The 27,866-nt window shown below is 43.0% G+C and overlaps 1 protein-coding gene and 1 long non-coding RNA gene across 3 annotated transcripts in view; one reads left to right on the top strand and one right to left on the bottom strand.

Annotated features, from left to right (window-relative positions):
* The window catches only part of LOC114882675, a 32,236-nt gene extending 4,771 nt beyond the window's left edge, over positions 1–27,465 (bottom strand). Inside the window, exons 1-6 of one of the 2 annotated variants that reach the window (XR_003790469.2) lie at positions 27,372–27,465; positions 25,977–26,128; positions 25,365–25,892; positions 25,054–25,235; positions 24,715–24,880; positions 24,502–24,638 (exon numbers count right to left, since the gene is read on the bottom strand). This is a non-coding gene — a long non-coding RNA (uncharacterized LOC114882675). The remainder of the gene's footprint in view (positions 1–24,501; positions 24,639–24,714; positions 24,881–25,053; positions 25,236–25,364; positions 25,893–25,976; positions 26,129–27,371) is intronic. The other variant, XR_003790468.2, reaches the window with a different exon arrangement.
* Positions 4,378–8,514, top strand: LOC114882663 (fork head domain-containing protein crocodile). Its single transcript, XM_029199561.2, has 2 exons — positions 4,378–6,355; positions 6,460–8,514. The coding sequence occupies exons 1-2, from the start codon at positions 4,998–5,000 to the stop codon at positions 6,584–6,586; spliced, it is 1,485 nt and encodes a 494-aa protein (XP_029055394.1). The 5' UTR covers positions 4,378–4,997; the 3' UTR covers positions 6,587–8,514.
* Positions 27,466–27,866: the final 401 nt, after the last annotated feature.

Raw genomic sequence — 27,866 nt, 5'->3', positions numbered from 1 at the left:
AAACTGCGCAACCCTATCTGGCGGAACCAACCGCGGAATATCACTGCACATCCAGATAATCCCGCTGGCCTATTGATATGCTGATGGTGAGACGTGTCGCGTGAAATTGCCACCCGGTACGCATTGTTCGGCTGAATTCCGCTTTGGCCCTTTTCAACTTCGCACCCTCGTACCGCAGGCAGGATTCAATCCTATCGGCACGAGACAGGTTTCTCGTTTTACCGGGAAAAACCGTCGATTTTGCGATCTACAGTTCGCTAGTATCTACTACTTTTCGAAATTAAAATTATCATTAGTTCAGCGATCCGAAGGAATTAAATTATTAAGGGCTAGACACACTTAGAGGCGAATAATATGTAGAAATATTAATTCCTCTGAATTCTTGATTCGCAGAACCGGGTTTATCGAAGGCTGGAAATAAAAAGGAGGTCTCCTATTGCAGGAAGGTGGTAATGTTAACCAGATTATCTTTTTCTCTTAGCGGATTTGAGAAACAGCAGACTCGCTGCACCGGCGTGTTTGTTATTTTTATGCGCGGATCGCATCGGGCCGCGGCCGCGTCATATTCTTGCATGAAAACGCGTGGAAACGGGTGCAGCGTAAACCCGGACGAATTACAAGCTCGTGGAAGATACGATGCAGAATTGCTGCTTCCTCTAAAGACAAACACACCGTTCGCTGCAGAACATCCAAACCTACTGCAGAAACCCTCGACAACCTCGGAGGACTTGAATAATCCGAACCGCACCCTATTCTACTTTCCGATAATTCACTTATCTATTTTACAATTTGAAAATAATTCATCATCGATCATTCATTAGAACCTCGTGTCTCGGAGCTAGCAATCAATTAATCCCTTTCGTTCTGTCGAATCGTACACGAAGATCATTGTACAAGTAAAAAAAAAGAGACGTCCAACAATTTTCACAGGGTTTTTCTTAGGCGTTTTTGCGCTAGTCGCTGGCTACTCGGTCCGCGTATTGGTTTACACGAGTTCCTAAGTTCGGTGGTCCCGAGAATTAAATTTCATCGTTATGTAAACACCGAGTCAGGAGCAGACAAGAAGCATACGGAATCCGAAGAGACTTCCTCCGGTTAATCCGATCGTACGATATGCCGTTCGACGTGGACTAGTTTCTAGATAAAAATAGTAGAAGACGCGCTTTTCTTTCGCTCCGTTTCTATTAGTCCGCGATCCTCAGGGAAATTCGACGTTCGAGTCAATCAATGTCATTTGTGATACAGAAATTTCCGCGACACTAAAATAATTTTCTCCTTTCCTTTTTCCGTACCGTATTGTTCTTTCGAAAGACTTTTGAAATTTGTTTTAAAAATACAGCCACATTTCGTCTGCTTCAATAATGCTCGTCCTCGCGATAACGACGTTCATTTCCTTCTCGACATTGTTACGACCTGCAATGTCGTCACCTTCCAGACACATTAAATTACGCGACGAAACACCTGAACTTTCGTTTGCATTGTCTCGTCAAACTTTATTCAATCGTTATCCTTATCAATCTGTTATGACAGAAACACGTACGCCATTAAGCAGGGTGAATTAACAACGGCATGGGGTTGTATACACCCACCACGGGGTGGTAAAATATTTATCTGATTAGGAAAATTAAGATTAGAATTGAATCAAACGGAAATTATAATTCCCATCGTTGAAAGGCAGCCTTTAAACACCGGATGATTATTTATGAAAGACGAACACGATGTAACATTATTTTTTCCTACAATTCGCGAACAGCGATGTGTCATAAAGAAAATGAACTTTCTTCTGGCAGTGACGTAACCTGGACCCCTCGAAATTCCCAGGGTTTATTGTTTCTGCCGGGCAAAAAAGAGTACGGCCATATCCACGGCATCCGATCGCATAGGATAGGTCATGGTGGTGGTTTATTTGGAAAGACCTCGAAATTTCTTAAACACCTCGAGAGAGGTGCTCGTCGACGCGGGTCGATGTGAAACAAGATACCGATTATTAGCATTTTTATCGACACTACGATTTCATATATTCTTTTGATCGTTAAATTTAAAGGCGAATCTCTTTCTTATTTTTCGAAAGGTTTGCGCTATAGTTTTCCAGAATTTTTCAGTCTATCAAAAGGATGCGGTACGTCGTAATGGAGCAGGAAAAAACACTAGACACGACGATCTTATCGGCTAGATTAACCGCTGGAGAAACGTTGGTTACGGTGAGCGACGAATTTAGATAGAACGCAAGCAAAAGACAATTAAACTTTGGTCGAAAGTTCGAAAGCGTTTCGCTTAGCCCGAGGCGACGGCGGCTAGGAAAGGACCGAATCGAAACACCTACAGTGAACGTCGTTTCATTTAAATGAAAATTAGACCTCGCTTTCGTGTCATCGATTTTACCCTTCCGCATTCTGCGGAACGACTATCCCTTGCGAACGATAGATTATAAAAAAATGACTATAAAGAGCGTTCTTTCCACTCTACTTGTCTCGATAATAAAAGGAGATGTTCTTCGTGGTTCCAGCAATCGAAAATTAAAAACGGTGCAAATATTTGTAAAAAAGACAATGCAACAATTAATGCTATTGAAATTAGTATCTTTTGTAATTGTCGCACATGTTCGCCTCATTCGTCATTCTCGATTCACGGAACCGAACAGTGTGTTCGCAAAATAATTGGAACTCAGCCAGACACAATCGTTATCAAGAATCTGATAAATCATCATACGGAATGTTTTCTCAAGATAACCTTCCTTTTCAACAGGCTTCCGTAATTTACGAACCATCGTCTTCAGAAACCTTCCAAGTTCTCGAAAGAGTTTCGATAATGAAAAACAAAAGGAGATTTTTTTCTCAAAAATTTCTCAAAATGAAAAAAGAAATGATAATTATCAAATGATGTACGTTGATAGAATTAATATCCTGTTTGTAATATAATTTCAAAGGAAAAAAGCGGTAAAATATTGTTGGAGTTATCGATTGGTTCAGAGATCTATCGTCGATGGCGCGGGTGAGGTTTCGCGGAACCGGGACCGAAAAAGTAGAACATCCCGACGATCAAAGATATTTTGAGAAGCTGGATAGAAGTTGGAGGGATTCGTAAGGAGCAGAGAAACGCAAAAGATGGAAGCCGAGGTGTCCCGTCGAGTGTTTTTGCAAGGCCGGAGTCGAACCCTTGGAAAAACAGACGCCAAATTGAATCCCTCCGCTATAAGAACGTGATGTCTCTCCCTTATCTATATAACTCTACCACTCGAGTCTTTTCCTCAGGGTTTCTCGAATTTCTTCGTTCACGGATTACACGTCTATCTGAATTTCTCGAACAAGTATCCAATTTTAGAGAGGAGTTTTAATCAAATGCAAGTGTAATCACAACTCTTTTAGTCGTTTGGAAATTTTTGGTAAACGTATGCTTGCGCAAATGTCAATGAACTTCGCGAACCTTATCATTACACGACATTGAATGGAAATTTAAAGGAAATGTATTTTTGACAACTTCAATAGCGTTTAAATTAATGTTTACACAAATGGATATAAAGAAAATGGGTGTACAAAAGCTGCAGTAATGTGTTATGATAAGAAAGTACAGATACTGGCACCAAAATAGGATGTACATACTACCCCGAAGTGAACCGGAGAAAGATAAGACCAAAGAATTCCTAGAACACCTACCTGCCCGGATAGTAGTCGCCATAAGGTCCCAAGCCTGCGACCACTAACTGGGCAATACCGTCTTGAACGATGGTTACCACTAATTCGAAACTTTGCCTAACATCTCACTATCCCGGACAAAAAAAATGAACACTGTTGAATCCCAGATGAAACGCAAATCAATTAGGATAGAAACACCACGTGGTTAATCGTATCACTTTGACGTATCTCTGACATGCTCGAAATCCATCGCATGGAGCGTTCGGCCGACTCTTGGTTCTCCAAGTTGCCAGTGGGGTCCGCCTTAAGTTAACCGATTTGTCAAATCTGTCGATGGTAAGAAAAAGGTATCCGACGGCGGCGAAAGTCGTACGCGGAAAAATTTCGCGAGTTCTCACACCACACAGGGCGACGCTCATTGTCTCGCTTTTGTTGCGTCGGCCCTGCGCGGGCAGCGAGGGCGTGACTAGGTTAAGACCGTCGCTCGATCCCTGCTGACTCGGCCGCAGAGGCGTCCACGGACTTCCCTTTAATATCCGTTCACCGATTGGTCGACGCTCGTAGGTGGAGTCACATGATCCCGTTCGACCAATGAGAGGGGCGTTTGAAGAATAGGCGGCAGGCAACGACGCGGTTCTCGTGATTTTTCGAAGAGAGGCGCCACGCACGGGGTCGCGCAGCCGTGCTGGTCGAGACCGAACACTTCGGTTGCTCGCGAGGCCGAGGCCCCAGTGTGTTTTTACTCGGGGTTGAGTAAACTCCGGCCTGTTGTGTATCATAATACGCGTGCACGCGGGTTTACGGGTTAGCCTTGCATCGACCACTGGATGCTCCCTTGTCTCGCACCACGCCGTCTCGCTTGTCTTCCTCGATCGCCGAGACCAACTTGCCCGGACTACGGAGATATTCCGGAAAGCGTCAACAAAACAGCCATTTAAACGCGGCTAACGAGTAAACGAACCCGCCGTCTCTGTCTGATCAACGGAATTGATCGTTCGCCGTACGATCCATCGATCGAATCAACCACGATCATGTTCCTCCGTACCGAGAGTTAAGTGAGTGACCGTTGAACGGGACCCGTGAACTCGCGTGACAATTAATCACCGCGCCTTAGTGAAATTCCTTACATTAGAATTTCTACTCGTTGTTAACTTGTGGAATAAAGTGTAAGTTACTAAAAGTGACTGATCGAGATCAGTGAGTGAAATCGGCATAATTAATATCTAGGATATCAATAATGTCGGTCGTTGGGCGCTGAGGACGTTTCGCTTAATAGTGATCTAGGTACTGTCAGAGAGATTCACGGCAAGTGCCGTTGAATCTTTACTCGAATTTTCGCGCGCACAGACACTATCCGTAATAAAAATGCATACACTGTTCGGTGAACAAAATGCTTATTACCGGCACGCAACGGCCGTTCCCGTTGGAATGGGAACTCCATCTTATCCAGGAGTGGGCGCCGCACCAGGATATTACGAGCAGTATCGCTACGGTGGGTATGCGACGGCAGCAGGGTACCCGGTCTCGGGTATCACTCAACAGCACATCCATCATCCTGGTAAGGATATGGTTAAACCCCCATATTCTTACATCGCTTTGATCGCGATGGCGATACAGAACGCGCCCGACAAAAAGATCACTCTGAATGGGATCTATCAATTCATCATGGAACGATTTCCGTATTATCGTGAAAACAAACAGGGTTGGCAAAACTCGATCAGACACAATCTGAGTCTAAACGAGTGCTTCGTAAAGGTTCCGAGGGACGACAAGAAGCCAGGAAAAGGAAGCTACTGGTCCTTGGATCCGGACAGTTATAACATGTTCGATAACGGTTCTTATCTGAGACGGCGTAGACGCTTCAAGAAGAAGGATGCTCTGAAGGAGAAAGAGGAAGCTTTGAAAAGACAAGGCTTGGTACCCGAGAAACGTAACCAGGAAGAGGCGAAACCCAGTAACATCGTGATCCCTCCGCCGTCGGACACTTCGAACAAGAAGTTGAACACGTTGGAAACGACGTTGTGCAAACCGAAGAGAGAGCCCGTCAACGATGCCGGAAGTCACTGTATGGCTGTGCAAGCGAAATACGGTCTTCACAGTCCGATCCAGGACACGAAAACGACCGCGGCGACGACGACGGCCGCCGTCGCGGTACCCGGTCAAAGCGTCATACAGACGGCCCTGGGACACCAGGTCCATCCAGCTCACCAAGTACACCAGGACGCTATCCAGGATGTCTCTATGGGTCTGGATCCCACTAGCTTTAGCGTCGATGCTCTGATGACGACGCGAGAGAATAGCGCCACTCTGATGACCAGAGAGAATCAGCACCATACGCATCACCCTCATCTTCAGCATCCTCACCCTCACTCACACTCGATAATGACGAGCAGAGAGTCGATGGGCGCGGGGGTCGTGTCCAGGGACCATTTGTCGGCGGTGTGCACGACCACGACCACGACGACAGCCGCCGTCGCAGCAATGATGGCGACCACCGGGTACGGCCACGGTAGCACCGTATCCAGGAGCAACGGTTCGCCACCCGGAACTATGTACGCGCCTTATTGCACGCCCACGGCTGGTTACATAATGGATCACGCGGAATACAATTCGAGAAATCACAACAACACCGCAGGACACTCGCAATGGTACCAAGAGGCAGCCAGTCCCGACACCGCGGCCATTTATCAGGATACCCAATCGCCGAGCTGTCAGCTTTACAGGTAAAGCAGTGAGCTAATGTTGCTAAAATGGTTCGATTTGGTTTAACATGGTTTTTCTTTGGAAAGAATCAATACTCATCGTAAAATTAACCCGTATTTTCCAGATCCAGCCCCCCTACTCCACTGTCGAGCAGTGCAGCACCGTCGCCGCCCTTGTACCATAGATATTACCAAGACTGCAACACCGTCAACACCAGTGGCAATTTACCCATCACGCTGCACAAATACTGAGAATACCGAAATTCAAGGCCTCATCATCGAGGTCTTGAAGAGCACCATACCGATCACTACGACCCGAGCTTGGTTTACGTGAAGCAAGAGTGGATCCCCAGCACGGAAGAACTCGCCAAAGAGTGGAATTAGATAAGTTCTAGAAATTCTGATAAAATGGCAAAGTTCACGAGTCGTGAATGTATTTAGCACGTCTTAGCGCAACGATAAATGTTAACGAAATAGGGAAAAATTAGCGATTCTATCGTGAGTTATTCAGAACTAGCTGATTTTTACTTTGATTATCGAGTTCAAGCTGTTCGTCGATCTTTTTAAATTTCTAAACAAAAATCGAAACCGGACTCTGTCGAAACGTGCGTGGTCGCAACGCAACCACTTGACATTTTAATGTCGTTATTGCGATTAGCGAACACGTGTTCCAACTGTTCAGAAGCAAAAAAAAAGGTTACACGTATACGTACGTGTAACTAAAAGAGCCCGTGGATTGACATATGACCTAAAACTGGCCGGTGGTACGCTGAGAGACAATTTCTTTCCATTCCCCTCCGGCTACGGAGTCTGGAGAGTTTGATAATTGAATGCACCTAATTGAACGTCTCAAAGAGAACCATTTTAAAAACTTCTTGTAACTTTTTTCATTGCTGACGTTCTTCTTGTTCTTTTAATTATCTCTTAAATTAAATCTCAACATTTTCGTTACTTCGCCTTGGATTCATCGTAGGACTTCGAGGCAAGTCAAAGATGGTGGAAGATGTTAAATTTAATCCTTTCGTGGGCAGTCATTTGAAGTCTTTTATTATTTTATGGCAGAAACGAAGGTTAAGTTCAACTTTGATGCCTTTGGTTTTCGTATGTCTGATTGCTCTTATCGCAACTAGAATCATTCATTAATGAATCGGAAGTGCGAGTGGAGCGAGATGTGCCCCAAGAAAACAGTTGTGAATATCAATGACGATCGTAGTCACCTGAGCAAACAAAGGCAAGTCTCCGTCCTGACCTACTCTAATTTGACCGATTTGAAATTCCTTTTTTCCCTCGCAATCGTGTTCGTATGTACGTCAGTTCTGGTGCAACTGTAAAAACCTTCCACAAATTAAACAGGTAAAAAAAATATCCTGAAAATTGCGCAGGTCTTTGCTTGTAGACGTTGCTTTCGTCACGTACACGTTATCAGTGTTTTTAACGATGATAGTGATAATATAGAAGCATATATTTTAATTGCATCGCGATGTTTATGGAGTTAACGACTGTTAGGTATAGAATCAACCTATTTTGCATTTGTAATAATTTTTAATTACCCGACAGTGTTCTACGATCACTGCTTACTATTTCCCGGCACGTTCGAACATTTTCATCGATCTTTCACCGCCATATTGGAGAAGATCTAAAATGGTGGCTTGCGATTATGGTAGTTCAGAGTAAATCACACTTTATTCTATTTCATACTAATCAACCCCCTAAATTCGTCACTTCGAAATCGTGAAAGTTTTTCCTTAGATAATTTAGTGGAACGTGACGAGGACGTGATAGAATTCATTGTAAAAGAGAAAAAAATAAAGTGATATGATAGTTTGAAGAGGTGTTTCGTGTCTCGTCGTTTGTGCATTTATCTATGTAAATGTCATTCCTTGCAACCGATTTGTGACGAAATTGGTTGAACCGACGAGAGCTGAGATAATATAATATATTTATTAACGACAAGATCATGTGAATAGTTAACGATTTAAACGAAATCGTATAGTAGATAGATCTCTGCGTGTATATTATTAAAAAAAAGAGTATATATAGATATAGATTGTATAGATGAAGCTATATATGTATAAATAGACAGATATATATATATGTATACATGAAACGTATTGGTATCAACGATTAATATTAATAATTGCAAACTTATTAACGTAGGATGAGATTCGTGCGAATACGAAACCGTTACGAAATAAACATAATGAATCACAACGAATAATCCTGTGTAGTTTCTTTTTTCATTTCAAAATTATCTGTGCGTCGAGTCTCCTTGGGTCCGACGTTACCAGCCGATACATTTGTTAAACTATTGTCTGGCTGTCGAATGTGTTTATTGGTATTACGGAAAGGAGTGCTTGGAAAAAAAATATTCCGTTACATTTCTCTTTTTTTTTGTCTTCTTTCCCCATCCCGTTTCTTTTTTAACGCGATTACCTGCCAAACGATCGCAGACACGGTGGACGTGCAAACAGCTGCAAAAACAATACAACTTTTTAATTATCAGCACTTCGCTCGATCGAATCAAATGCAAGACCCGGTCGAAAAAGAATTCTTTCGCACGGCACGATCGAAGGTGAAAACAATCCTTCGAATCGGATTAATAAACCGACGAAATTTTACGAGGAAAAAAGCTGGGGGCGGCACATAAAAGTCGCGCATCCCCGAAATTACGTTTACAATAATAACGAACTGGCTCGAAGGTGAATCGAGTCGGTTTAAAAGCATCGCGAAGATTCGTTGGACTTTTGCACTTTCGATCTCTGCTACAGGAATCGAACCTGATTATTTCTAGTCGCGATCTGCGAAACGTTATTTCTCCTCCGGCCCGCATCAGGCGTGGGCGATAATGGAAAGGTAAGAATATCTCGCTCGGCTGTATTTGCACGAACGAACGACACCGAGGGCTCTGTGTAATCCCAAAGGAATTTCATTTTCAAGTAAACGCGTAATAATCTTGAAACTTCTTTTGGGCTGCTTGAAGTAAAAAATAGTTAGCTCAGATTATATGCTTTCTTTGGATCTTGAACCGATTTAGACGAGGACTTTGATAACGATTATTTGGCAACAGCAATTAATGTTTGGTAGGGGAAAAAACTTGATCAGCAACAGACGTTGCGAGCAAAGTTTCGGTTCTGGTCTTTTGCTCGAGGCGGGATTTAACTGCATCTGCCGAAACACGTGCTCCGGATAATACGGGGCTTTAGAACCGTTCCGTTATTTCGTCGGAAGATAGTGTATACCTATCGACCAGTTAGCAGAATCCCTTCGAGCACGCGTCACTTTGTTCCTTTACTCTCCTCCTAGAAGCTCAGCTTTATGGAAAACCCAGAGTCTAAAAAGTGCAATTATTACCTATGCAAATGTAGAATTGCAAATAGTAAATATGGCAACCGGTTAAATGCCAGAGTTTATTAATCGATTACGAGAGGTACTCTATCAAAAGCGAAATCGAATTAGCGATCGACAGGCGAAAGTGATGGACGTCAGAAGTGGTATTTGCGCGGAATGTAAACCGTCGGGATGGTGGCTACGGCATTAGCCTCTAAACCGTGCAAACACACGCGAGAACGAACAGGCAAGGGGCAATTTTAGAGCGTCGGAACTCGAGGGTGCAAAAGTCATCGGGCCCTCGTTCTCTATCTCCACGGCAAACACTTAAAATTATCCACCCTGCGGCGTGCAAATACGCCGAGGAGAACACGCGACCCTCCGCTCGAAATTTAACCTCGAATGACCAGCGTACCTTGTCGGCGCAGCACCGGAAAGACCCACGTTTTCTATGAAACTCGATTCTTCCGTCTCCTTAAGTTCTCCAAGTGCGAGATTTTTCTCTTCGTCTGTTTAGAATTACAGACGTAACTTAAATCGCACCATGATACATTATTGATAAAAAAAATGAAACGAGTTACTTATCACGGAGCTGTAGCAGCTGGCAAGGACACGAAAAAACTTCATTTTTGAGGGAAGAATCTTTCACGGTAAAAACCGGCTGGAAAGTTTGATGGCATCGCAGCTAAGTTCCCACGTGTGGCGTAAACATTGCCGACGGAAAAACCACGACCGAATGACGATTATTTCGGCACCGAGAACGCAGTCGCACGCTTTTGGCTACAATTTGAACGGCCTTCCTTTTTCCCGCCTCCTGTCCCCGCCATTTCTTTTTTGTTCCTTCCCGCGTAACCGTTGCGGCCGTATTAGCGGTTCGTGCAATCATCAATTTCAAACAAGAGAAGGAAAGAGAAAAAAAGTTTGGCCGCCGGCTTACTTAAACAAACAGTACGCTCTACGAAATGAACGGGGAGAGAGAAAGAGAGAATCGAACGAGTAAACCTTCTCCGTTTCCGACTTACGTATAACAGTTTTTCTTTTCTAAGCAACGAGATGCACGTTGTGGCGGAAATGTTCGGTGAAAGCTTACGAAATCGCGTATGGTACGGGAAAAAGAACCCCCTTTTTTAAGTTCGGACCGAGTTAAGTCGTTCTAGAGGGCGCTGTTGAAACAATAACACATTTGCATCGATATAAGCACATTTTCCGACTACAACTCGTTATTATTAGATCCTAGATTCTATGTAAATACAGTATATGTTCGCAACTCTTTACGAAGGAAAAAAAAGAACAATATACGCGCGATAGGTAAAGGGTAGCTATTAAATTTCAACGAATATTTTCAACGTAAAAGCTCGAACGGAGGAAGCAAGGCACAGAATAGAGGAGAAGGAGGATGAAAAGAGAAGAGACGCATCGCAAAGAGAAGAGCGGGGGAGGAAGGGGGTTTCACCATCGTCTACTCGTCCAGGGGAAAGACGACAGGTGCACATTTCCCAGAGACCTGCGGCAAAACGCGAAACTGGAATCGCTGCCAGAGTACCGTGACCTAACCTCGATACACGTAGCTAACCTTCTATCGTTGCACTCGCTCCTATCCTTTGTTTTATTTCTAAAACCTTCTATTTCTCGGCTCCCTTATCATTATAAAGATAACTAAAATTTTTTTTTAAAGAAAAACAACGGATCGATGTAAGGTAAGGTTCGCTGGAATATGAAACTGAAGGAGTACTATGTCTTAGAAAGATAATACAAATATACCAAAAGGCAATCATATAATTCCTTTAATTCCATCAGAACCTCCTTTTCTCTCTTCCTGTAGAAGAGATTAGGTATTCGGTAATATTTGCTCAGTATGGATGATCGAGTAAGTAGATAGTAAAATGGAATAATGGCAAGATTGAAACGAACCAGCTCTACTAAATAAACTTCCACGGAAACGGATGAAATTCGCCATTCCGTAACAACCGGAAAAATGGGGGTGTACGACCCTACAAATACACAATCAAAACGAGAAGTGTATACGTGGGAATGGAAATGGAAATAGGAAGAAACGGAAGAAACTCGTCGAGCGTGATGCTGGATAAATAGAATTTAATTTACATCAAACATAGTGGTACTCTTCGAGGAATAAAAAAAAAGAGATGAGAAGGAAACGGTTGCAATGGAAGACAGGGAAAACCGAGAAAAAGAACAAAGCCAATTAAAATTGGCAATTAGGAAGGTACGGTTTGAAGTTACAATATTCCCTACCATCCACTTTTTCCCAGCATTTGGTTGCACCTCTCAGATGAGAGAAAAAGGACAAAGGGGGAAAAAGAAGAAAAGAAAACAGAGAAGAGAAGCAAAGTAGGGGTATGGAGTAATGGAAATTGGTTCGTGTCGGTGTTGGAACAAAGGACCTCTGGTGTCCATTGGTATCTGCGGCTACAGATCGATAATCACTGGATATGGAGCATCGCCCTGCTGCGACCAGCATCGTGAAAATCGTTTGAAAGCGGTTTATTGGTGGCGCGAGCATCGCGCAGCCTCGTTATGCGTATTTCTGTCGCGAAATGCGTATTACTGAATGCCATCGTTCAATTTTGCATACCAGAAATTTTGAGGTCGTAAAATATGTTGCGATTTAGATTTAGGTTTGGCTAGTTCGATTGAAGTTTCAAGGTGGATTGCCTTATTAGAATTGAATCGTGAACTTTCCGCTGAAAAATAAATCTGAAAATACTGTTATACGGATATTCGTGTAGATGAGCTTACGATTAATCGCGGTTTAATTCGAAATAAAGTAAACAACAAGCCAGTCGAAAATGCAAACGTCATTATGACGTTGAATGCTAAATCGGTTGCGCGAAACGTTCCCAGGAACATTTGTAGGCATATTACGCGTCACGCAAACAGCAACAATTTCCTCGTTTTCCCTGGTAATTTCGAATTTAATTGGCGCAGCTACCAACACACGAAGGAACGTCAATATCGATGTCTCACCGGTGCCACCCTTCTCATTATCCTATGCGTCTATCTCCTTCACCCACGCAACGCTGGGACGTTGCCGCCCGAGGCCATCTTGTCAAGTGACACGTTATTATGCCGTAGTAATTCGAATTTAAAATAAGTAATTAATTAACCGACCGATCTTTAACTCTCACCGTACAACCCCGATAGAATTATAAAACGCTAGTGAATACTTGATGCATTTGTTTTCCCCGGTTTGTTCAACGTCCACGGTGTGTTAATTATAAACGCTGTAAATGAATTTCCAAGTTCCTTTCACAGAAGACCCACTTGCCAGGGGTGAAAATCCACTACGGAAGACACAGCGTTTCGTGGGCCACCCGCAACGAGTGCAGCAACGGGTCCCCATAGTTTAACCCGTGGTGTGTTTACGAAATTACGGATGATAATGTAAGCATTTTTTCACGCTCTCCACGCGTGTGGGTCTACGTTCGATACGTACCGCTCGCGTATACGCGTCGCGTCCCGCTGCGGGGCTAATTTTAGGGTGTTCAACCCCCGTACGGTATGTTGGCCGACACCGTGTCTGTTTACATGTACGTGCGTCCCACGAAATTCTCACACCGAATGCCATTAAATCGTCCAACGGGATCCTCTTCTCGGAATCGCGTCGTTATCGAAGTCGCCCCCATAAATGACCTTCGGACATTACCAGTCTACTTCCTCTTCGCGTTAGAAACGCAGTATGTATTCGTCTTTACCTACTCCGAAGGAAATCGTTTCAGAATTTCTGGCCTCGAGGTTCGCCTCAAAGCGACCCGTGAAACCGTAAACATTTCCGTTGTGTCGGCGGCGTCTCTCTTTGGGCTTCGCGTTACGGCATTCACGGACGAGTGCAGCCGCCACGCGTGCATAATGGCGTGCAAGAAGAGACCGTGGGCTCCAAATAGCATTAACTCATTGCCGGTGGTCAGTCGTGCGCGTGATATCCTGCTGTCGCCTACCGATTGTATTGTTACGCGGGAATCGCGCGTATCCATTGTGCCCGCCGCTTGATGCACCTTCAGCTCCGTCGATCCTTCTGCCCCGGCAAAATTTACAACAATGAGATCGTTGTTTCGAATTCGTGTTTCGATAGTTACGGTGTATTTGCTCTCGTGAGAAGGTCACTCGCGTCATCGGACGATCAACTTGTATCTTTCACGTCGGATCAAATTTTAAACTGATCCGATAAATTTTTACCTTTAGTCTTCGGTTAGATTATGTTTGATTAACCGATGGGAGGATCCTCTTCCTACGCTATTTTTCTCCAATTTTCGTCGCGTAAATTCCCTGCCTTTCAAGTAACAATTAACCGAAAAAATGAATCGCAAGGAATAGTTGCCTTGTTGTCTGAACAATATGCTCCTGGAAAAGATCATCGTGTTGACAGTGGGGAGGTGAGTCGTACACAAGGCTACATTCACCGATTTCACGGTAAATCGAGCCTCCCTTAACCATGGATCTGGTTGTGCCCTTACGCAAACCTATTGTGCACGAGTGCCTCCTGCGGTGTCACGGTAGAACGAGAGCATAAAAGGGCAGGCTTCGAGCCGCAGGTCATCGGTATCTTCGAAATAGCATTACCAGCGGTCATAATGGATCAATCGGTGCGTCGTTGATGTGGCTTAAGTCTCGAATAAGGGAATCTTCTAATGGGGTACACGTTGCGTGGTATTACAAAAAAAGAAAACGAATGAAACTGGCAAACGTTTCTCTATCCATTAAGACGATACACAACAAAGGAGATTACACACGCGTACCGATCTTGATTTATTTTTATTTCAATTTCTGATCTTACAACCGGTAAAGTGTTTTACGATTCGCTACTATTTTTTCGAACGAACAGTAAATACACGAAACAGCAATAATCTGTTCGAGAGTAAATTTATTATGTATCAATGTATATCGTAGCGAAGATAAGAAATAATCGAAAGGAGGATAGCAAATAAGCTTCTCCCAGACTCTGTTTCTATCGGAAGCGTTTTAACACAGATAAAGGGTCGCGACATGGTGGTACAGGCGATGACGGTGATTTAATATTTTTCTTGTTATGAGTATAAGCTCGCTAGTTTATTCTGAAAACAGCAGCCAAGCACCGGTTCTCGGGTCCTCGTGCAAAACCACCTGCACGAACGAATAACCCATCGCGATAACCGTCCGCGCATTCTGAATCTTACTTATTTGCTCCTCTATTTACCTGTTGATCTTTCCTACCTTTTTCCCTTACTTCGAAACTTTTCCTTCTAATCGATAACATTGTTTCGTACGCGATTAACGCGATAAGATCTTTTTTTTTTCTTTTCTTGAAAATAAAATTTCAACTACGGTGCATTTGCATGCAGTCCGGTCGACATAACGGACCCGTGCCAACGTCTCGTGAACAAGAGCGAGAGTAAGAAAAAGGAAAATCAAGCTCGTATGCGTCTACGTGATTATTTCGAGAAGTCTAAGCGTCGAGACGTGTCCGCGTGTCTGACGGATGCCGCTAACGAGCACCGTTGACGATTGACAAAATATTCTCAGTGCGTGACCGAGTGTAACTATGCCTGGCTCGACCATGCGTACGAATACCCACGGTCCTGCAATTTCCAACCTATCACGATACACCAGCAACGAAATCGGTTAAATTTAATCGAATCGTTCCGAGAAAAGTCGTATAATTCAAATGATCATAAATCGACCGAGTTCTGTACATTTAGAACTTCTTCCGGTACAAATTTATATTTCCCCAGTTTCTATGCGTGATTTTTTTCATTTCATTTCCAAAATTAAAGAGTCCTGGTAGGTAATTATTATTTTTGATAAAAATTTAATAATAATTTTAAGAAGTGGATGATAAAAAAAGATAAAGAAGCGAAGGTTTCTCGCATGCAGAAGATGTTGATGTAGGTATGCCAAGTTAAATATACAGGCAGGACAAAAAGCTCTTCCTCTTATTCGAGTACACTTTGAACGTAGGATGAAATAAAAATCTTTATTCAATATAGAAGTGTACGTCGTTTTTCGAGTCGTTCTCTACTCTCTTCGTTCCCATTTTCATTTTTACCTTCTTATCTCACTGATACGATCCTTCGAAAGTTGCATAAATTGTAGAATCTAATTTTTTTTCTCTTCAAATTATCCTGGTCGTGACAATGAAACGAGAAATTGTCGTATCAATTGCACGATTTCAAGACCGAGTGTACAATCCTTTTCGTCTTGGAACACGTATCCAAAGCGTTACAGCTTTCATGTTGATGCTGGCAATGAGTTATGTTAGCACAACACAACTTGTCACGGCTGCTTGTTGCACGTTACGAACGTATTATGACAGATACGCCAAGCGTGGATCATGAATATTAGATAGTCAAGGCTGGTCGTGAAGTAAATAATAATCGTTTTAACGGGATCATGAGGCGAGCGACAAGCAATTATAAAAAGATCAATTTCAAGCTGTTCCCTATACAGAGATTCGTCGATTTCGACGTTGCGCTTGTTTAAATGTCGATTGCTGCGTTTCATGCACTTGCCAGACCGGAGAGATTCCACTAATAACCCGGATCATAGTGAATCCCAGCGTCGATCAAAATCAAAGATCTCCTTTGGAAAAGTCAGCGTATCAACAAACAAAGTGTCAATCGTGTTTCGTCTGAAGATTCTTCGAGTCTTGGGAAATTACACAGAGATCATGGTGCATTCGTTACTTCGCAAATTATTCCTTCCTAATCCTTATTTTTAATTCAATATTTAATTAGGGATGAAAATTGTCTTCCCTTCTAATAACTTGATCGACAAATTTTGGTTAACCATGAATTTAAAACGATTCAAGGTTCAAGATCAATAAACAGTATTTAATTTGACAGAAAACAGTCCGCCATTTACTAATTAGGTATTAAGTTTCATCCAACTGTACGTGTCTATGCTGATGAAGCAACACATTGAAACGCGTTATGACTGAAGAAGTTAGACGTTTATGAATCTAGAAACGCGAAAGAAAAAGTCGGGACAGGTTTTTTGTCGAAACGGGTAGAGCAATCTTTTGCAAGTGCCTCGAGCCGTTGCCAATAATAAAGGAATAAAAAAGGCTCATTGGACGACAGTGGTGTGTTTCAAAGCGACGGTAATGGGGCTTGAAAGCTGCCGGCTAGGAAAAGGAAGTAGTGGAAAGAGAAAGGGGTGACGGTGAAAGAAAAGAAAAAAAAATTGAGGGAAAGACGAGAGACATTCGTCTTCGAAGGCGTTCAACCGTTTGATAGCGGAACCACCCAGCGTTGGCACTGTTTGCTCTTTTCAGAGGAGGAAATCGGCTGCAACCGTCGGAAGCGTTTCCCACAGTGACAACCAGAGAAATCGTAATTTTTACGCGTTAAAAGGAACTCTGAAAACGAGTATGCTGTAAACTGTATCGAATTGAATGAAACAGAAACCAAGTAGTAACTTTTCTTTCTTAAAAAAAATGTAACAAGTGATAATGCGGTGAATTTTTGATTAGAAATACAAAAATTTCCTTCTCGAACGAACTCGAAGCCGTTTGGTAAATCAACGGCTTGCAACGGGATAAATGATAGTGTTTACACAAATGGAACTTGGTTTCTCGATCATTTACTTCCTGAACGAGGGTCACTTACCGACCGACACTTTCCTGTTCCGTTAAAATCGGTAGGCGGGGGCTAGGAATCGCTTCCGTTACTCGTTAACACCTAACAATTTGTTCCTGACGACGAAAACAGATCGACGAAAACATAAATCATATGTTAGGTTAATTACTGTTATAGTCGTTAAAAATTATCCAAGAAATATTTCTAAAACTATTAAATTTCCCCTTTAGAAATTCCCGTGTGAAAAGGAAAATTCATCACATTTTTCCTGGCTAATTACACACCGTGCTGGATAAATGAAATTAAAATGACGTCGAGGGGATCGTATCGCCACCTCCGTTGCCCGATATTCTGCAACGCAAATCACGGGTAGTAAGCAAACCTAATTACGGAAATTAACTGTACCCGTCGTAATTAACACCCGTTAAATCTCGAAAGTCGAAACATCAGGACTGAAGAGGCCTCGGATGTATATGTATAGGAGCGTGGTTTCGGTAGAGGCCACATCAGACCTTCGGCAGGCGTCAGACCTGTCGACGGTGGGTGGATGCGTTCCCGAAGACGAACGGCTTTTTTACGTGACGCCAGACGTTTCTTACGCCTCGTCAAGATGTCAACGACTTGACCGATGGATCGACGAAGGATTCTCGAAACGCCGCCTGGATCACGATTTCGCATAAAGTCGCGTTGATCGATCGGCAAGGTTCGTGATCGAGTTAACGGGTATCCTATCCAGTGTCTCTTTACGTGACTTGCCTCTATTTTCGGAAATTTACGTCCTCTGGGTGGCATTAAGTATCTCGTTTATAACATAATACGTGGCTAGGGATCCCTAGGAATGTCTAGGGTTCCCTAGATCGAAAGGAGTATAGCCAAGATAGAACCAATCATGTTCGTTAATCGAATCAGTAGACATTCTTCTCTCGTAAGATGGTATTGTTTACGGGACGTGGCCGTGTCACCTCGTCTCGGAATGAGATCGCATAAATAACTGAATGGAGGCTCTTCCTCGATGCTAGTCATCCCGGAGACTCATTGTGCTCCTCGTCGAATTTCTTTCTCTTTCTCCTCTGCCCTGGGTCCCTGGCAGGATCAGTTAGGAATCCCGCCAGTATGTGTCACTGTTCTGACGCAGCAACACGGAGACGCGAACAACGAGAGAAGGTAGCAACGAGAGGCGATGGGAGCAGTCAGCCTCATTGTCCGATCGAAAAATGACCACACGGATTTTTTCTCTCGGTTCCATTCAGTCTGGAGAGGCTCGAGAGACTCGAATCATTCCCTCTCTCTTTCTCTCTTTTCTCTCTGCACCCGTTTTTCCCGTCGGATTTCATTCATAATACCATCCTCCTCGAGTGGAGGCTCGAAACGGACCGGATGGTATTTCGTTTTCTGACAGCCAGCAGCGGTTGATCCACCCGTTCGAATTACGAGCCGAGTGTCCAGGAGCCGGGATATTTTGCTTATAGTATAAATAATCGGATCGTGAGTCGTCGAATCGTCGAGTTTTCGGCAATGGGAGAAGCTTCGCGATTCGCATCGCAACCTTTACGCGACGACCATCTCGCTGCACCGCGATGCAGCGCGGTGAAAGCAAAGTTGATTTGTTTATTCTGGTTAGATTTGAAAAAATTCCTCGTTGGCAAATTTTCCCTTTGACCGCGACACCATCCTGCATCAAGATGGTGCCGTGCTGTCTGGGAGACGTGGAATTCCATTGGAATTCATCTTTCCTCGTCAAATATTTGCTTTCTTCTGCTGGCACTCGAATCACTTTGCCTCGCTTCGTCGCTACTCCATGATTCGACGTTAAGAATACAACGGTGCTATCTCGTGTTGACCAAGAAAGCGATATATTTCATGCCATACTCGACGTTTTCAAACTTCCCCTCGCGTAATACGCGTCGATGGACGAAGAAATTCAGCAACGACAGGGGGGAAAACTTGTTCGCCAACGGGTAGTATCGTTAAGCTTGATAGCAAATAAACAAGTCGGTCTTAAATCAGAACGTCAGAGAAAGAAATAAAAATCGTAGAACGATTTCAAGATAGTTTGTTAGTTGCATGGCATTGGGATTTTGTTTTTATTTCCACGTTTCCATGGGTAACTAGACGGCTTGGCACCTAGAGCATGCTGCCCGTCGTCGACACACCAACCGGGCAACTATTATTCTTCCGGTCGATTCGTCGATCGGCGAAACGTTTTATCGTTGATTTATCTCTTGTTTGCTTTCTCTGTACGCGCGGAAACACGGCAAACGACCGATTTATGAACGTCCCGATAGAGGGACGGGATTCGTGGAGTCGTCTCGACGGCAACTTCAACTTCGGCCACGGTGAATAAGCAGGACACCGTTGCGTCAAACGCGAGTCTGCTGATCGGATCTATTCTGAGAAACTTTGCCGATTTAACCGACGACAAAATGCAAGGTTATTTTAAAACGGTCGTCGATCAACGTAATCGGGATAAATATAGATAGTTCAGTCAGAATTTAAAGGAAATTCCCCGCGACCCCATCCGTCAAACTCTTACTACTTCAAGGCTTGGTCGTATCAATGGCATTTCTCTTATATATTATTTATACTGTACGAAAAGTTGTTAACTACGCGATCCAATGACTGGTAGTTTGTAGGAGGAAAGCGAGGCAAAAAGAAAGGGGGTGAAAGGAAGCGAGAAAGAGGACGCCTCGCTCTATGTTGACTTTGGCCCGAAGCCTCGCTTAGGTGGCAGTACGGATGGAAATATCGGCCGCTAAAATAATTCGACGACAAAGAGCGGCGATCCAACGACAGGTCCGACAGTCGAGGATCTCCTATTGGCGGGCTTTTTAAACCGTCCCGGGTTCGAAAATAGTTTCGTCGAAATTTTCGCTCCGCCGTCGTCCCTTGTATCCGATGAAAGGCCTCTATTTTATGGGCACCACGATTCAATTGAAACCTACTTGTCCAAGCAAACGAGCTACAGAATACTCTACAAAATGAAAGGTTTAACGGTGCGCTCTGTCTGATATATGAAACGTCGCGATGCACTTTTCCTTGAAATATCGCGAGCAAATTCGAGGCTACGATACTCGAGAATTCGCTGAAACTAGTTCACGTTCCACGATCGGGCAGCGGAAAGTGAGATTAAGAAAAGGAAGATGATCACCAATTTTCACTATAGATTCACTTGTACACAATAGTGGGATGCCAACCACTCGATAATCTCTTCGAAACTTGCGCAAACTTTCGAAGGGTAGGGAAAGGGCGTGAAAAGCACGAAGAAAGGACAGCAATTGTTAAGCCCGGCAGGACGTGGGAAAGCTGGTGGACAAGGGACCAACAGAGTTGCCCGTGACCATTCACCTGTCAACTACCTTCTTCCTCTTCTTCTTCTTCTTCTTCTTCTTCGTGGTGTTCATCTTCGTGTGCCAGTAAGTTTCTTGGTGGCACAGCATCGGCATTGCCGTCCACTGCTCACGTAGTCGCGCCTACCAAAACATCTTCCAACGATCCTCCATTTGACTCGCCATTCATAGCCGGTGAAACAGCTTAATATAATCCTATTTAAGGAGCTGCCATTGTGACTGGCCTGGCTGCGTGCTACGTGACCGAAATTATTTACTCGTTTATTAGATGTCGCTGACCGATCGGCAGCCTCCGATGGATTTCACGTTCAGCCCTCTTCGGCCACTGTGCCCCTCGTTGTCGCCTTCTACTCGAAGGGACCATCGTCTTTTTTTTTATGAATCGCAATCTTTTCTTTTATTCCTCGACGAGTTCTTTGATTTTAGATGAAGTTGCAGAGCACCATCGCAGGGAAGGAATAAATTACGTTTGATTTATGATCAGGGAAGGTTTTTCTCAGAGATTAACCAGGCAATTAATTTCATCCCCGTCTGGTTACGCAGATACGTTCTGGGAAACTCGACGGTAGTAGAAAATTTATACGAGATTCGAGGAGTTTCAAACTCACGCCAGGATGAACACCGTTCGCTCTGTCGATCCGGAAACCATGGGATCGCGATTCTCGTGGAAATCTTGTTTTCTGTGACGACATCTCGTATACACGAACGTGCACTTAGGTAACGGTGCTTTGTTACGTAGACGAGTACACCCAGAAATACAGGATTGATTAACATTAAAAAGTACTACCAAAAATTTTAATTAAAATTGAAAACTTCATTTTATCGCACGCTTTGGAGAAAGCATAGAAGGTAATGGAAGATTGTTCGAGATGTTCCGAACTTATGTTGGATACTTAAATAGAGTCGTATCACTGGCAAAGAGCGATTAGATGCAATCGAATTCCAGGATCAGTCTGTCGGCAAAGTTTACACTCGAGTCTGGGCATAGCTTTGCTATGTTAGGTGGGCCAACATAAGCAAACCTCTTGAGACGAGGCACATGTGGCCAACAATGGGCCAAATAGCGTAGAAGGTTACATGTGTAACGTAAGATAAGGACCGGAACCGGATGCTGGGAATTAAAGACAAAGGTTCTACCGTAGAGATGTGAACCTTGGGAAGGCCGAACGATAGATTTTCATTTCTTCGATCTTCCATATTTTTCTTCCACTTGTATCTTTATCTCGATTTTCCTATACTAATCAACTTCCACACTTTCAGATACGCTAATTCGACGAAGGTACACAGAAAGTGCGGCCAGCCTAGGGCTCTCAGACTTTCGCAGGATTAACCGCAGACTTTCGTTGCTCGGTGAACGGCAGGAAGTGCTCGTGTGCCGGATTGGGCCACGGGATTAAAGGCGGAAGCGGCGAGGCAGGTCCTGCGAGCAAGGTGACTCGCGAGGACCACCCGTTGGGGCCGTTTAAAGGATTATCCTCCGAGGTGCCATCGTGTCAAAACACCGACCCTCTCTGAATGCCTTGACTTCGACTTTGTCGCAGGACCAATGGACCAGTTGCAAAAAAGACATAGTGGCTTACCAACTATAGATCAATTGTCTTTAAGAAATTAATTCCTTTCGTCAGAAATAAAAATTGAATAAACGTATCAACAATTTCTTTTTAAATTAATAATTTTTCCAATATTCCAAACACGATTTCAATTACAATCGCTTCGTCACAATTGACAGTACAATATCAACCATTTCGTCGCACACTGTTTCACCTCCTTCGACCATCACCTTTCATTTACCACACACCATGGCCATACGTGGACACGTCCTGTCAAATAACCAGCCACGGGAATGGCTAGCAAGCACACATTGTCCCGGTCACAGGCTGCTACTACCGTGGCACGAAGAAACTCGCCACTGACAGTCAGCTCCATTAAGACCCATTATGAACTCGCCCCGCGAAAGGTACACAATGTTCCTGTTGCACCTTCGCGGCAGCCAAGTTTCTGTCGTTTGCACGGCAACTCGTTATAATCAAAAGACAGATGCCATCGTTCGAAGAAAGGATAACGAGTTCTGCTTTGTACAGGGCAGAGATCGATAGGGCATGAATGCAGGATCGTTGGATCCTTCGTTTAATTGCAGACTTTTTTCAAAATTGATCAATTTTAGTCCTGAAGCATTCTAATTACAATTTCATCTACATTACCACGTTCAAATATTTGCTTTCCCTTAAAATGATCATTAGTGCTCCTTGGGTTTGTCCTAGGAACCCTTTTGAAAGCAAACTACTCTGTTTCAAAACAGAAACAATCTAACACCCACGCTTTGTTTAGCCAATAATGCTGTATATTCGCTACCTGGCATTGTTTGTTTACCTAATCGCCGCATTGTTTTGCGTTCACGCGTATGTATGTACAATGGAATGCTGGCTGGAGGATCCGAAAAAAAATATCGCGTGACAAAAGCGTGACAAATAATATCGGTGCTCTGGTATTTCACACGTGCAACATCCAGCCGGAGAGCGAAAGGAAGCTCGGGTCGTATTAATTGTCGTTGCCTTTCGTCAGGCCGTTAATTAAGCGGTGACCGTCTGCTTCTGGGCGTTTTCTGACCACTGGTGCCACGCTGTCTTGCGGCTAAACCGTCCGGAAAGACGATCGTTTACATCTTTCTGGGTCAGAAAGTTGGAAGTTCATTTTGTACCCAGACTCTAACATAAGTTCTTCTCGTTAATTAACGCATTCGTTGCAGACATTTGCCAAGTAAATAAAGATAAAAATATTGATAATGAGATGATTCGTAGAAAGTTTCATAAATGAAGCAAGTTGCATCGATGAGGAAACGCTATGTATTTAAAACGTTTGATGTTTCAGTGGTCGAAACGTAACGTGGCCAAGGATATTTCTGTCCGTCGGCAACGTTTTCGGTGCTTTCCACGACAACTCGTGAGTAGCCCGGTTTTCATTCATGATGGAAAGCTAAGTCGTCTCGTATCCTCCGCCAGGATTCCGAAAACGGTTCACTGTTTTCTCAGGCAGCCGGGCAGGCCCTGTCCGATATTGGCGGCTCTCTGTTTTCTTAAGCAGCGGGCCCACTTCCTTATTGCCACGCCCGAGAAAAAAAGAAGAGGATAGACAGCGTTTGGTGCCACGCTGTCTGCCAAAGACGGCATTCTCCGGCGACGATGACGAGTGCAGTCGTTCTTTCTTTCCTTCTCTTCGAAAGTATTTCAGAGATCCTGGTAACTTGGTCCAAACTGGCCGAGTCACAAAAAATCTTCGTTCTTCGGTATCTGTTTACTTGCTTCCATTTCACTATCGTTTCTTTCAAGTTTTTACACTTTGTCTAATTTAGCATCCGTTTATAACTTTAAATACTTAATGACAACGCCTCTGAACCCTTTTATAGGTAACCAAATAAATAAACTAATGGTTAACCTAAAGTTAACCGAAAAACTGCCGCCAAATTATACCTCAATTCAAACATACTCGATAACGAGCGACACTTTAATTCTCTTCATCCCCTAACCCCTACCCTCGAGCTCCATTTTCGTAATTGAAAGTCTATCGAGTGAACCAATGGTAACGTCGCTTACCTCGTCTCCCCTACGTCCATATTCGCAGCCCTGAACTTCCGCGTGCGTTCGTGGCACGATCGAAGAAAAGCGCAGGTCGACGAAGAAAAGGGTACGCTAGGTGGGGTGGTGAGAGCCGCCCTTCGAGAAGGGAAGACGACGACAGGAACGAGGAAATATCGACGAAAGGGGATGGGTTTCTTTGTTTTGTGTGAAAACAGCCCAAGGGGTGACGGACTGTGGCATCAAACCAAACCGAATATTGCGTCCACACTTACGACGCTTCCGTGTTCTTTTCAGTATATGTATAGAAAAGATAGAATAGTCGTGGAAAACAGGAAGAAGGCACGTACCTGAACGAGGAAGGAGGTGGAACTGGAATATCGATCCACGGGACTGATCTTTGTGGCAAGGTGTGACACGAATTCGTCCTTTGCTTTCTTCGTCACTCTATCGCAATAACTCTTCACTGCCCTTTAATTCTTGACACCTCTATATGCACAAATTAATTACGCCTATTTTAATAAGTAAGAGCTTCAGGAATCATGAAAGAATCCACAACTTACCTCGTGTCATCTGCAATTAAAGGTCGTGACAAATGATCGCTCTGCACTGCCGACAAATCACGGTGATCCGTATCCGTTTGTCTTCACGGCGTCCATCATTTTTCCCTCGCGTTACGAACAACTCTCTCCTCCGTTCGTATGCGCTGAAAGCTTGAGAACAGGAAATCTTCGTGGTACGGAGAAGAAAAAAAAAAAAGAAAATAGGAAAGCGTGAAAAAGAACGTATCGAGACGTAAATCAAACGGCAATTAAAATTAGCGAGGGGTTCGCGTTAAACGGCCGGTTACATTTATCCATCCACGGCTCTTTGATGAGTTTTCCTGAGAAAGCCTCGGTTACCTCGAACTTCTGTCGGTTTTTCGGCATTTGCAGCTTCGAGGTTTACGCGTATCCGTTGTCGCTTCTCTTTGATGTCGTTCGCCATCGAACCCTCTTCCTTCTTTACACTATTCCCGCCTTCCATCTCTCTCCTTCCGTCTTCCTCCGCAGATCTCTTCCATTTCCTCTGTTCCTTCCTCTTTCTGCAAAATTAATTTTTTACAAATTTTTTCTTACTTATTCATCGCATCAAACTGATGGTACACGGCAACGGTTCATCTTGAAATTTATCAGAAAAACTTCAATCTTCAACTGTAACTGAATTGTTTTACCTTACTTTCCTTTGTGTGGCAGTTCCATCTTGATAATTCTGCGAACGACGCGGAAAGTCAAGATTTGGATTTTCCAAATCTAACTGGGATTTCTCAAAGAAGACGATTATCCATATTAGGATAACTGGTGGCGTTATTCAGCGTTAAATCGCCTAATCTACGGATTTTTTCCCGCTAAGTGACTGGTGGCGATGTTTGACACAGAATTCATAATCCACAGGTTAATCTAGACCCATTTACGAGTTAATCTAGCCACACTCTGTGAATAGGGACAGGGCTTGTCTTGACCGTTCTTTCAGATCCGACTCGTCCCTTTTCGTGCACGTATATCTCAAGGTGGACACGAAAAGGGGCACGAGGCCAAAGAAAAGGACTTCGAAGGGTTCATCCTTGTCTCTCTCTTTCTCTCATTCTCGGTGTTTTAAGTCGTTCCAGATGGTCAGGGTTAAGGTTCTCTCGTCGCAACCACCTACAAGGGTGTGGACCTCCGTCTAAGCCGAAACAAATGTTCTTTGCGACGGGCATTTACTAAAACCAAATTCGAATGTTCGAATTAATACGTTTTTTGATAAGAACAGACAAGAAATACAAGGTTAAACAAATGTACCATACCGATGGCATCTGTTTTTGCTGATAAGAACGCAGGTGCAGTTGCAGTTTGGAAACAACGAAGGTCGAAGAGGTTAAAAACATAACATAGCTAAGAAAAAATGATTCCACAGGTAAATACTTCAAAGGATTCTTTTCTTCTGGATCATCGATACCTATATGAAACAAACACGAAAGGATTTTAGGTTATTTTTTAATATTTAAATTCCTCGAAATAAAAATGTAACATATTGGTTAACTGAATTTCATTCTTGCAAAGAATTTGCAATCTATAAAAATAACAAAATGTATTGTTCGATGTCTGATAAGGCGATAACTGTCCTTTTGCAACAAAGAAGCAGCGCAAGCTTGTCTCTCGAGTGGGGCAACATTAACTCAAGTGCGTGAACACTCGAAGGATTATAAGTGGGTTGCGGCCGAAATCGAATATTTGGATTCGCCGTGACGTGTATACTCGTACGTCTCCCATTTTATTACCAACCACGTTAATTGTGACAGCCTCACAGACGTTACGATTATTTTTTCACCACGACCTTCTTGGCAACCTTACCTACGGATCACCTTACGTCCGGAACAAAACTACATATCTTGAACGGATTTTCGTCGAAGTTGTCCTTAAAGCGTGAAGTGAGCACTTCAACATTCCACGCTTTTACGACTCTTTCTGGAATATCGTGGGATATCGATAACGATCGCGTCATAGAAACTCGAAAAAGGAAAATTAAAAGGAAAACGATATACTGAATAACAAAAATTACTTTGTTGCAATACAATGCTAATAATGGGTCCTCTGGTAACAAAAATTTTGTTTGCACGAGACAAACATTCTTAATGAACAATAGCTGTATTTTTCACGTATCGAATATATGACAAAAGATTCTTTAATTCCATCTGATATCTCGCGAAAAAAAAGGAGTTCGAAGGATTATTTCAGCGAGCAAACTTGCAACCTGCCAACTGAAAAAATATTTTTCGTCGACTCATCGTGTTTCTATTGATATGCAAATTGCATCGCACATTAGAGTCATTCGGGTATTGGGCAATCGATCATTAAATCGAAAGTTTCGAGGGACATAAATATGACTATAATTCGTTCAGTTCTAAAAATAGAAATTTAGAGAGAAGAAATGGCGATTAAGATGTTTCGATCTAACTAACCTACCTGTTGTTCCAAGGTCACGCGAAAGGTTCAATATTGATTCAGAAAATATACGAAATCAGTCGGTGAACAGGTTGGGACAGAGGGTTCGAATGATGTTTTTATTTAGTCTAGGATAAAGTATTTAAGGATTCAGTTTTATGTATTACACCAAATATCACGTAATTTTATGAATCATCGTGATATAATACTTTGCAATCTTCGAATAAACAAATTTACCTATTCTGGGATTACTGTACCTTATTATAGCTTCCAATTACTTGATGCTGTTTAAATTGTACACAAAACATATTACGTTTAATAATAACTGAGACTGTTTATTTAAACACTTGTTTCACGAAACTGATTTAAAACCACAATGAAAATGGGGTTACTATTATCATACGAATAGCGACATCTAGAGGGAAAGACTCTAAACTATCTTTACCGGTGGATAAAGTTACTTTCTATATAGCAACAGTCTGTGAAAGGGAAACCTACTTCACCGACTGTAAATTATCGCCTCTTTTAATTTTCTACTTTATCGATTATCCATTAATGTAGAATATCTATTACATTGATTACTGATCAAACAGGATTATAATCATTGTTAATTTTAAAATTAAATTTTATGGCCCTATCTAAAAATTCCTATCTACACTATAATATCCGATTTATCCTTATTGTTATTTTTCTATTTCATCAAACTGTTTCCATTTTAAGCTGTAAATATTTATCTATTTCTAAAGAATTAT

Source organism: Osmia bicornis, chromosome 5 (genome assembly GCF_907164935.1).
Source record: "Osmia bicornis bicornis chromosome 5, iOsmBic2.1, whole genome shotgun sequence".
In the NCBI taxonomy this organism is placed as follows: Eukaryota; Metazoa; Arthropoda; class Insecta; order Hymenoptera; family Megachilidae; genus Osmia; species Osmia bicornis.
The sequence above is the reverse complement of the archived record's forward strand: the minus strand, read 5'-3'. Positions and strand labels throughout refer to the sequence as shown.

Excerpts from the sequence above, each read along its gene's own strand:
- LOC114882663 (XM_029199561.2), top strand. The coding sequence starts at position 4,998 with ATGCATACACTGTTCGGTGAACAAAATGCTTATTACCGGCACGCAACG. Across the intron at positions 6,356-6,459 it reads CCGAGCTGTCAGCTTTACAG|ATCCAGCCCCCCTACTCCAC; the intron begins GTAAAGCAGTGA and ends CGTATTTTCCAG.